The sequence below is a fragment of the Sinocyclocheilus anshuiensis genome, unplaced genomic scaffold, assembly GCF_001515605.1.
Source record: "Sinocyclocheilus anshuiensis isolate Anshui unplaced genomic scaffold, SAMN03320099.WGS_v1.1 scaffold277, whole genome shotgun sequence".
NCBI lineage: Eukaryota > Metazoa > Chordata > Actinopteri > Cypriniformes > Cyprinidae > Sinocyclocheilus > Sinocyclocheilus anshuiensis.
In genome coordinates this window covers 312,613-324,226 of record NW_015536463.1, presented here as the reverse complement: position 1 = coordinate 324,226, position 11,614 = coordinate 312,613, and the positions used below count along the sequence as shown (strand labels likewise).

General features: G+C 39.1%; 2 protein-coding genes across 2 annotated transcripts in view; one reads left to right on the top strand and one right to left on the bottom strand.

Moving 5' to 3' along the window:
* Positions 1-4,577, top strand: part of LOC107681779 (nebulin-like) — a 13,868-nt gene extending 9,291 nt beyond the window's left edge. The window contains exons 8-9 of the mRNA XM_016478451.1: positions 2,967-3,070; positions 3,807-4,577. Of these exons, the coding sequence (XP_016333937.1) occupies positions 2,967-3,070; positions 3,807-3,980 (278 nt within the window). The 3' untranslated portion in view covers positions 3,981-4,577. The remainder of the gene's footprint in view (positions 1-2,966; positions 3,071-3,806) is intronic.
* Positions 4,578-4,678: 101 nt separating this feature from the next.
* The window catches only part of LOC107680950 (telomere-associated protein RIF1-like), a 21,375-nt gene continuing 14,439 nt past the window's right edge, over positions 4,679-11,614 (bottom strand). Inside the window, exons 29-37 of the mRNA XM_016477427.1 lie at positions 10,683-10,743; positions 8,238-10,569; positions 6,650-7,851; positions 6,426-6,548; positions 6,241-6,327; positions 5,905-6,020; positions 5,457-5,610; positions 5,258-5,378; positions 4,679-5,171 (exon numbers count right to left, since the gene is read on the bottom strand). Of these exons, the coding sequence (XP_016332913.1) occupies positions 4,936-5,171; positions 5,258-5,378; positions 5,457-5,610; positions 5,905-6,020; positions 6,241-6,327; positions 6,426-6,548; positions 6,650-7,851; positions 8,238-10,569; positions 10,683-10,743 (4,432 nt within the window). The 3' untranslated portion in view covers positions 4,679-4,935. The remainder of the gene's footprint in view (positions 5,172-5,257; positions 5,379-5,456; positions 5,611-5,904; positions 6,021-6,240; positions 6,328-6,425; positions 6,549-6,649; positions 7,852-8,237; positions 10,570-10,682; positions 10,744-11,614) is intronic.

Below are 11,614 nucleotides of genomic sequence, written 5' to 3'. Positions count from 1 at the left end.
TTTCTATTTTAATATCCTTTAAAATATAATTTATTTCTGTGATGCAAAGCTGAATTTCCATCAGCCATTACTGCAGTATAAAGTGTCACATGATCCTTCTGAATTGTTAGAATTGTTATCCCATAGAATTGTCACAGTGACAAAAGGGAACACATAATCCTCATATTTGAACAAAATTTTTTTAGTACAGTTATGCAATTTTTTTGTATTTTAGTATGTTTTAGTAGTTTTTTAGTATTATTAGTAATCATTAGTATTATTAGTAATTAGTATTATTAAAATTCTGTAATGTGATGTGGTCGCTACCAAAGCATTATAGTCACTACTGAAAATGTGCGGTCACTACCGAAACGTGGGATGTTTTATCAAAAATAAAGTATACTGAACTAAGATGTAAGATGTTATGATAGTTTTTGATTCAATGTATATTCAAACTAATAAATCCTTAACTTTGAATGATCAACTATCAACTTTTTGCCTTTTGCAAAGAATTCAATCATTTAAATTTAATTCAAAATACAACAAATCTCATAATTTACACTTGAAATATTGTTTAAAATTGAGTTGACATTGATTTACCTCTGAGAAAATATGTAATAAAATAGCAAAAATATAAATTTACAATCTAGATGTAAGCAAAATCTTAATAGGTCAATATAACCCTTCTAATTAAATTATTATTACTGTGTCGGTAGTGACAAATTTGGAGAGAGGACAAATATTCCAAAACTTTCTAAAAATACAATATGGCTACGTTCACACTGCAGGCAAATGTGGCCCAAATCTGATTTTTCTTTTTGCTCACATGTGACTCAGATCTGTTTTTGTCATGACAGTGTGAACAGCACAAACCGCCTTCCATATGTGGTACTAAATCCGATCCATGTCAGATGTTTTGCAATGCGACCGCAGTGTCAACGGTCATGTCGGATTTCATGCGGCTTTTACGTCACTCTAGATCGACATTCGTCATAATTCCGTGCTGATGGGCGACACTTCAACCATTTTACATACCCAAAGTTATCAAGACAGTAGCGAAAGGCACGTTAATCAGTGGAAGTGTGATGTGTCAGAACTCGTGTATTACAGTGACAACTCTACAAGCAAAACATGAGGGCTCCGCTCGTATCATAAAAGTTTCAAAACTCTGCTTTCTTTTGTCACATCCTTGTCTTTATTTTTTCATATTGCCTGTGCATAATTTCGCTGGCTTCTGCAGCAGATCACACTATAAATAAACGCATAATCGCTTACTTCATATCCTCCGTGTTTACTTCCGTATGACGGCGCGCTGCGCAAGTTTTGCCAAATCCCTGTTCGTATCGTTCTTTTGCGCATGCGGGTCAGTTCAGAACCATTATCTGTTAACACTGGAAATCTGATATTGGCCACATTTAAAACAACTATGTGAACAGCTATACAAAAAAATCGGATCTGAGAAAAAAATCGGAATTGAGCACTAAGGCTCGCAGTGTGAACGTAGCCTATGAGACTTAACTGCACAATTCCAAGAAATGTGTACCTTGGATATTTGCATACATACTAATTTCTTTGGAAAAAGACAAGATTTTTTTTCAATACTTTTCCAACTCTGACTTTGGACCAATTCCATAGAATGGCCCATATATATATATATATATCCCAGTGGACAATTGATGTTGAAAAGCAAGTGGGAAAAAAAAGGTCAAATATGCAAATCTAACTGAAATCAAAAAGTTGACATGATTTATATTGAACATATTGGCCTACATGTACGTTAAACCAATTTCAGAGTAGGATTAACTTCCTGTTTTCACCCAATTACCACTGGAATAAATTGCTGTCAAAACTGAATTTAAAGTAATGTTATGCACATCTCAAACTGTTAAGTGTACAGTATGCCAGAGGTTGGACCAAGTCATTGTGTTGCAAGTCACAAGTAAGTCTCGAGTCTTTGCATCCAAGTCTCGAGTCAAGTCCCGAGTCAAGACAGACAAGTCCAAGTCAAGTTGCAAGTCCTCAACTTTAAGATTCAAGTCTTAAACAAGTCATTAGTTCTCTTTGCCCAAATTAGTGTCTTAAGTAGGGGTAAGTATTAATTACCATATCAAATTCATAGTAATTTATATCAGGAAGGCAGGTAGAATATGTTTGACATAGTTCAATTTCATGTGAGATGGGTGCCCCAAGTAAAACTACTCAAGTTCAATTTAGGGATTGTGCCAACCTGGATTTAAGTTATATTTAAGATTAACATTAATCCTGTTGCGCCATAACTTTAAACTCTGATTTAAATCTCGATTGTGGATTAACTTTAAACTTAATTAATGGAGGTTTAAATAAAATAAAATGCTCATGCAAATAAAATATGTAACTGATCGAACAAAAACAGTGGAGATCTGACAAAAACAGCTGTTTAGGTCTCAGAGGTGTTTATTACAAATAAAAATGAAAATGAAAGCCCGCTCCGCGTCCCTACTGGGCGGCGATCAACCGGGCAGGGCAGCGCTTTTCACGAGCGGAGATCGCTACTAGACGAATCATGTAATTATTATTATTTTTTTCTCTATTCTTTTGTCGTAAGTTGTGCTATTACTCCATTAATTGATACTAGTCTGTATATATCCAGCGAACGCAGTCTCTGGCTTATTGAATCGGGCTAATATCGTGCAGTGTGAACTCGGCATAAGTCGAGTCTCAAGTCTTCTTTAATTATGTCGAGTCGTAAGTCATCAAATTTGGGACTCGAGTCTGAGTCAAGTCTGGAGTCAGTCCACACCCCTGCAGTATGCTGCAGCATTTCATTCTGTAGTAACTGCTGAGGCTTTAAAATGGATTGTAAAACTGTTGATCTGGCGTACCATCTCTCTATTACTAATAATGATTAAAATCTACTTGTAGAAAGTAAAAAAAAAAGTCCAAAATCTGAACGCTAACTAGTGACAGAGAAATATATACAATTACATCTGTGCTGTTGTGTCCTATAGGTTACACACAGACCAAGACAATTGAGGTTCAGCAGAGATCCTCCTCTGTGGCAACACAACAGACCACTGTTTCTTCTGTCCCCTCACATCCCTCAACCACTGGAGTAAGTACAGAGATCACTGCCAGTTTCACTATCATAGTATAATGCTAATATCGTATGTGTATGCATATACCCTACATATTCACTGTGTATTTGATGAAGTTGGTCGTTTAATATTGTTCATTTTCCAGTGGTGGACAGTAACGAAGTAGTTTTACTTTTACTTAAGTACATTTTTCAAGTATCTGTACTTTACTGGACGAATTGGAAAGATCCGATTGCAGCTGTTCTCGAGTCGACAACTCACTGATTCAAATGATCCGTTTAGTGCAAGTCTCCAGTGAACTGAATTCACAAGTAAGAACCGGGAGATCTTGTGAGTGCGTGCGCGTCTGATACTGTTAAAGCAGCACTATGTAACTTTTTATGTGTTCAAAATTTTCAAAATGTATATAATGAGCGAGTACATATTTTCCTTATTATATTCATTATTTTCTTATTGGTTATTTTGGGAAAATCCCAGGTATTTTGAGCAGTAGGATTATAAAAAAATATATGCTAATATAAAATTAAATGATAAAAGTAGCCTATATAAAACTGCAAAATAAACATGAATCTATCGGTACTTTTTACTTAAGTACATAAAAAAATCAAGTACTTTTGTACTTTCACTCGAGTAAAATTGAAAACTGAGTACTTTTACTTTTACTGGAGTAATATTTTATTATACGGATCTGTACTTTTACTCAAGTACTTGATTTGTGTACTTCGTCCACCTCTGCCATTTTCTCTTCAACAGAAAACTGTCCGTGCCATGTATGACTATGCTGCTGCAGACAATGATGAAGTGTCCTTCAAGGACGGTGATGTGATTGTGAGTGTGCAGTCTATCGATGAGGGTTGGATGTATGGCACTGTGCAGCGTACTGGAAAGACCGGTATGCTCCCTGCCAACTATGTGGAAGCCATCTAAATGCAACTACTGCCCTCTCAAACTCCCTGAGGATGAGGGCGTTTGATATCCACTCAGAACAAACTATTTTATGTGTGCTAATGTTAGTCCAAGTAGTTACGCTACTGTTTGTCCTCATTACTGTTAAGAAATTTCATTTGTGCCTATGTCACAAGTCTATTGTGGTTGTGGCATGAGAAACTGACAAATTATACATACCTATTTAAGTCACAGACAATTGTATTTATCTTTGTTCTGTTCTAACATTTAAGTAACTGGAGCCCATTATTTTTGTATATTGCAATCACACTACATTCAAAGAATGCCATCCTGAAAGTTTTAACACTGAAACGTTTGCACAACGAGAGATGGGCTCATAGTTCACTTTATATGTGAAAAAGGAAAATCTGAAATCGTTTTATAAGACGACGTTGAGGACAGGCCATCAGTTCCTCAAAAATGAAAATGTATTTATGTTAAAAGCAAGCCTCCTCCCTCCCTTGCTGAAGGCTGGCCACTATTTGCATGCGTGTTTTGTTTCTGATTCTGTAGGTGTGGGGTTAGAGGAAGATGTATACCTTGAATCAGTAGATAATAAAACACCATGCTTCTGCAGTCCATCTGTTTACTGTCATGGATATGTATTCGTAATTTAGTGGTTTATACAAAGCAAATCTATTGACAAAAAAATCCAAGCATTTAATGAAAAAAGAAATTTTATTAATACTATAGCTTTATTTAAAAAAAAAAAAGTTTCCTTGGCATCTCACCACAATTTTACAGTCTTAAAAATCACGCCATAAAATACATTGACACTTAAGTAGCAATGGCTTTCGGCCACTGAAGTCTATTCTCTGAAAGAGCATAATTAGAAATTCATCTACTCTAAAATTCCAGCTAAAACTTGAGAAATGAGCAGTCCACTGTTAATCTTCAAGTTAAAAGTGAATTATGTCAGGAAAATGTCTCAATGTCCTCATGGCAAGCTATCATCAAGATTACTCAGCAAGCAGGACTGCATGTGGGTCACAATGCTTCTCATCATTCCGCTCAGATGTTCGTGCATCAGACCCAGCTGGTTGGGTGAGCAGCGACCAAGCTCCTCTGAAGTTAGGTGTCCACTAAGGGCTTCAACATCTGAGAGCAAATCACGAGATTTGTTCTCCTCAGCCATTGGTTCTGAATCTACTTCCACTTTTGATGGTCTGTCATCTGCAAAAAGTTGGGAGTCATGAGTTAAGTCATTGTCATGTTGAAAGTATCGCCAATGATGGATTTGACAGAATAAAATAGCTAACCTTGAGCCTCTCCTGGTGTTTGCTCCTCCTCTTGGTTTTGAGGAAGCTCCATCTCTTCAGGCTCAGATGTCATTTTCTCCATTTCGTCAAAACTCTTTAGGTCATCAGAACTCCCTTTTCTCTGTACAGCCAAATGTGAGATATAAGAAATGATCTCCCATAATAAAGGAGAAGATACTAATGCAAGATACACAATTACCTGTTGTTCATAATATGTTTTAAGTGCTTTCCTCACATTGGACAGCTTAGACGAGCGAATAGGAAGAGACTTGATTTCACTTGGGGTAAGGGCACTCAGGTCTCCAACCGTTTTGATGTTTCTTGCTCTAACAAGCTGACCAAAGCCACGAGGCCTAAACACAAAGAAAAAAAAACAGGTATGCCAATTACCTACATTCTTTACATTAACACCCCAGAAAACAACCTTTAGATCTGTGATAAAATCTAGTGATGAGAAGAAACTGATTGAACTGTTTGGGTGAAGAAATAGTATACGTGTACTACCACAGAGACGTCTGTCAGCTGTACCACTCGATCAATACTTTGATGTATTTGTAGTTCACAAGGATATAAAATTAAAACGAAGGAATTAACTTAATGAACTGAAGCCAAGATGTACGAAAGGGGAAATGGGTGATCTGGCTTACCACATGTTGGAGGATATCTGTGGTAAAACAGCCTCTACAGGGGTAGAGCAGCCAACAAGTGCTGGATAAACACAATCTTTAGCAATAGGACGTGGCTCCTGGCTCATCTCTGAAATCTATGATAAAGAAAGAGGAACATTTTAACACCATTTCCACTTGGACTACTGTTCAAATAAACTGAAGTCTGATGCAACTGAATAACATGAGAAAGTCTTAATTTCTCAGAATTAAGAAAAAATGAAGAAAAAATCTTTATGAATCGGCAGACTTTATGGGAGCAATATAAACAGAAAAAAAAACTTCAGCAATTTAAGTACAAGGCAAGAAAATAATTACCAGGCATTTTTTAGAGCTTTTGGATCCAGGGCTATGGAGGTTACGTGGACTTAGACTTGTATATCCTTTTGTGGGTGTAGTGATATACTGTAATAAAATTGAAGAAATTAAACGGTATGCCATGAAAAGTTAAATCTAATCAGTTTTATATCCAAGATGTAACGATTTCAAAACTCATCACACACCTTCGACTGTCCACTCAAGACTTTGGACCTAGGTGAGCTTGTGCGAATAACTGGACTACGTCGATCAATATCATCAGCCAGTTCTTGATGATAAATTGGAGTTGCAAAAGACACTCGACGTGACTGCAAAACAATGTTTTAGGAAAAGTGAAAATTAGACAAAAGTGAAAACATACATTACACTTGTTTCAGTTTCCTAAATATTATAGTATACGGTCAAATACCTTATGAAGAGGGGAGGGTGTATCCTCTTCACATGTTCTCTTCTGCCCCTTCTTCAGAATACTGGTGGATGGAGAAGCAGATGGAGACCAGACACTAGATCGGTTTCTGCTCGGACTCTGGCCAGGCTCCAGCTCTCCACTAAGAGCGTCCAAAGGTTTATGCTTGGGTGGTGAATCTAAGCAGGCTCCAGAGGTACTACTTTCAGGAGGTACAGACATCTCTTCTTGTGGGTCCACAGGAGGATCCCGGTTGTCTATCTGAGTGTCTTCATCCTTCTCAACAAGAGCAACATCCTTGTCAAGCAATTCTTTGCCATTTGACTCAGAAACAGCAAGGTCTTCACTTTCCTTCACTGCTGGGTTACCTGCATCCTCCTGCTGGACATGGGAAGACTCTAGCTGCTCTTGGCATTTAGGTGCATCTTCCACTGGGCGACCTTGACTTGGAGATGTGTCTTGAGGTGTTGAACTCTGGAGAGGTTCTTGACTTACTGAAGTGTTTTCCAATCCATCTTCTTCTTCTTTGTGCTTTTGACTACCTGTGCACCCAGAACTCTCCAACTGCTTTGTCTCTGCCTCCAGGAGCTCTACATGCTCCTTGTTTGATTCACTTGTTGGTTTGGATGATTCAAGCTGTGTTCCTTCCTCTGCTTCAGACAGCTGAGCAACAATTACACCAAGCTTTGCAATGGGACTTTCAGAAGGGAAAACCTCAGATGGGAATTGAGCAGGCAATGCTGAAAATGGCTGAAAATCAGCATCTGGGACATCTGCAATTCCTGAGCTCTCGCTTTTCTCTGCTACAGATGTTGAGCTTGACTTCTCAGGTTGAGAGTTCAGGGCATCAGTGACAAGTGGAACCTGCTCACTTTTCAGATCCTGCGATTCTTGTAAGTCATTGCCCTGTGAGAACACGTCACGGTTGTTTGAAAAGCAGTTGCAGCTTCTAGATCGTCTACGCCCACGGCCCCGTCCCCTGGTATGTGGACATTTATGCGGAACATTAGTCTTCTCGATTAAATCTTCCAATCCAATCTGTGAAGATGAATTCAATTCTTCACCTTCTGCTTTCTCACTAATGACCTCCTTCTCATCTGTATCAGTTTCAGTCTTCAGTTCTATCTGAATTTTGACATCGTCTGCACTCTCCAACTGCTTTGTCTCTGCCTCCGGGAGCTCTACATGGTCCTTGTTTGATTCACCTGTTGGTTTGGATGATTCAAGCTCAGGGTATCAGTGACAAGTGGAACCTGCTCACTTTTCAGATCCTGCGATTCTTGTAAGTCACTGCCCTGTGAGAACACGTCACGGTTGTTTGAAAAGCAGTTGCAGCGTCTAGATCGTCTACGCCCACGGCCCCGTCCCCTGGTATGTGGGCATTTATGCGGAACATTAGTCTTCTCGATTAAATCTTCCGATCCAATCTGCGAAGATGAATTCAATTCTTCACCTTCTGCTTTCTCACTAATGACCTCCTTCTCATCTGTATCAGTTTCAGTCTTCAGTTCTATCTTAATTTTGACATCTTCTGCACTCTCCAACTGCTTTGTCTCTGCCTTTGGGAGCTCTACATGCTTGTTTGATTCACCTGTTGGTTTGGATGATTCAAGCTGTGTTCCTTCCTCTGCTTCAGACAGCTGAGAAACAATTACACCAAGCTTTGCAATGGGACTTTCAGAAGGGAAAACCTCAGATGGGAATTGAGCAGGCAATGCTGAAAATGGCTGAAAATCAGCATCTGGGACATCTGCAATTCCTGAGCTCTCGCTTTTCTCTGCTACAGATGTTGAGCTTGACTGCTCAGGTTGAGAGTTCAGGGTATCAGTGACAAGTGGAACCTGCTCACTTTTCAGATCCTGCGATTCTTGGAAGTCACTGCCCTGTGAGAACATGTCACAGTTGTTTGAAAAGCAGTTGCAGCTTCTAGATCGTCTACGCCCACGGCCCCGTCCCCTGGTATGTGGGCATTTATGCGGAACATTAGTCTTCTCGTTTAAATCTTCCGATCCAATCTGTAAAGATGAATTCAATTCTTCACCTTCTGCTTTCTCACCAATGACCTCCTTCTCATCTGTATAAGTTTCAGTCTTCAGTTCTATCTGAATTTTGACATCTTCCGCTTCTTTCTCCGAGGTAATCTGTTCATGTGGTACACCATCAGGGGCAGGGACCTCTTCTTTGTACTTTTGCTCAAGTTCTTCAGTCTCAATGACTAAAATATTCAAACTAGTTTCAATATCTGCCTCATCCTGTGACATCTCCATTGAAACATCAACACCCTCCTTATCTGGCCCCATCTCGGTAACTATGTGCTCTGTGGCAACTGGCAGCATCTCTGTGGATAATGTTTTGCGTGGTCTCTTTTTAGGCCTTGGTCCATCTTGTCGGCTATCAGAGTTTTCAGACTCTGTGTTGTCGGTAGGAGCCAACAAACCTTTAGAGCGTCGAGTTCTATATCTACCAAGACCTTCTGAGGAATCTTGGCTTGCACTTAACTCTTCAGCATTTACAGTTGATGTGGCATCTCTAATACTATAGTCGGTCTCTTCTTCTGCAGTTCTCCTTCGCATAGCTCTACCCTTCACCATTGTCAGTGTTTGAGAGTCTCTCTGACTTAAGTCGTCTTTGGTCTGCGAACCAGCCAGCTCCAGTAATTGAGATTCAGATCTCCTTGTTCTTCGCGTTCGGGCAGTTTGCTGGCCATCAACCTCAGAATCGGAAAGAGGTGTCTGTGAATGTTTCTTTTTCAAAGTGGACGCAGCATTATGAGGATCGTTTTGTGAGTTTTCATCTGCCTCCTTGTCTGTCGATTCCTCAAGGTGCGCTCTAGTCTTCCTCATAGGTCTACCCGGTGACAAACCTTCAGACTCATTGAGAGTTGACGATCTCTTTTTGCTTTGGCCATCCGATTGAGTTACAGGAGAACTATCAGAAGAGGACACAGTCTGGCTTGGCTCTTTATTACCAAGCATAAATATTGGAACCTGTGGAAGTGTCTGTGAAGATTCTGCAGAGGAAATCTGTGAATTACTTTGGCTAAGCTCTCCTTTTATTCCTTTAGTGTTCAACTGGTCTCCAAATTTACGGTCCTCAATAACCGTACTTCTTCCTGTCAAAATGCTAATTGTTGGAGACAGTATGTGCTTTTGTGTATTTGTCACCGCAGAATCTGCAACTTGTTCTTGACATCTGCTTTTCATCTCCCCTGGATCTTCCCCTGGGCGTACAGGTTTACTTCGCCGTCTGCCTGACCTTCTTGGTTCTTGACTAGCTTGAGAATCAGCAAGACTCTGTGAATCTTTTTCAGGAGAATCTTGTTCCTCTACACTGGCTTTGGACACAGGAATTTTCTTATCACCTGACGTGTCGCCAGATAATTGGGTCTGGATATCTGGGACCACATCATCCTCTTCTTCATCTGTACCTTCACCACAATGACCTGTTGACATCTTATCTTTTACTTCCTCATTTTGAGCAGATGGGTCAGTGCTGCTCCGCTTTCGAGAGTCCTCTTTTGTAGTCTGAAGTTGGGAGTCATTTGGAGTAGCCTCCAATGCCTTTGAAGAACTCAGTCTACTTGATTTGCGAATGTGCGGACCAGTAAATGCAACACTTGCAGGACTTGGTGATTTCCCATCAACATATTTCTCCAAGGTTATGAAAGACTGACGTCTCCTATTGGGTTTAGGTGGTGTACCTGATATCATCTCAGATGAACCTGAAACATTAGGGCTGGTCCCCTCAAGTCCACTTTTCTCATGCCCACTCACATCAACTGAGATATCCCTGGATGGTGATTGATTCTTCTCTGAAGTTTTATCTTTATTTTGTGTAGCTTTCTCTGGTGTTTCTACAACCGACCCAGTGCCTTCTTGGGTTAGTTTAACATCTGTGGTTGGTTCCTCAGTTGAGGCAACCTCCTTGGGGGAAGGAAACAACATTAGAACCAGTTAATACCTTTATCAAAAAGCATGCGTGCATATCCTCCACATAATAAAAACTGCAGTGCCAGAGTTTAAAAACGCCGTTTTACCTTTAGCTGAAAATCAGTATCTTCCTCTGGTTGATCCTTTTCATCATTTGTCAATTTGTCCCTAAAACATGTTTACAGGGAGTAAAAAAAATAATAATCCATTCCTCAGTACAGAACCACTTCAACTCTGTGATGTTGGTGGGTTTCCTCTAGAGATGCATCGATTGCAATTTTCTTGGCCGATTCCGATTTTTTGGAAGTGTGACCTGCCGATACCGATTTTTGCCGATTCCGATTTTCTTTCTAAAAACTATAATTGACAGCATATACAAACAAAAATCTATGCAAATTTTAATGCAAAAAATTATTTACATAAATTAAATGATTAATCATTACAATTCCCCCAACAGAATAAAAGAAATGATTAAACATTACAATTCCCCCAATCTGGACTAAGTTACAGATTTTCTCTCACTTAAACAACTCTCAAAATAAAGTGCTCTGTGACTGGAAAGAGGAAGAAATAGTAAACTTAAAATGAGTTGCTGTATGTAACAAAACAGGTGTCATTTCCAACTATGTTTATAAATGGTCATTTTTTCCCCCTAACCTTACTAAATGTGTCATCTTTCACATCAAATTCTTACTGTGTTTAAATAAATTCAGTTCGAATAATACGAAACTGTAGAGTTGTTAACATTCAAATGAAATTAGTATTAAACTCTTTCCACTTCTGAGGAAACAGAAGCTGCATCTGAAGTGGCATTAGATGCATTTAAACAGACAGTTTGATGAAGCTGAGGTGCAATAAATGCATTTACACTGCAAAATTTCAAATGCATAATTTTATAAGATTAAAGGGGTCATATGACGTTGCTAAAAAAGAACATTTTGTGTATTTGGTGTAATGAAATGTGTTTATGCGGTTTAATGTTAAAAAAAAAAAATTATTTTCCACATACTGTACATTATTGTTTCTCCTCTATGCCCCG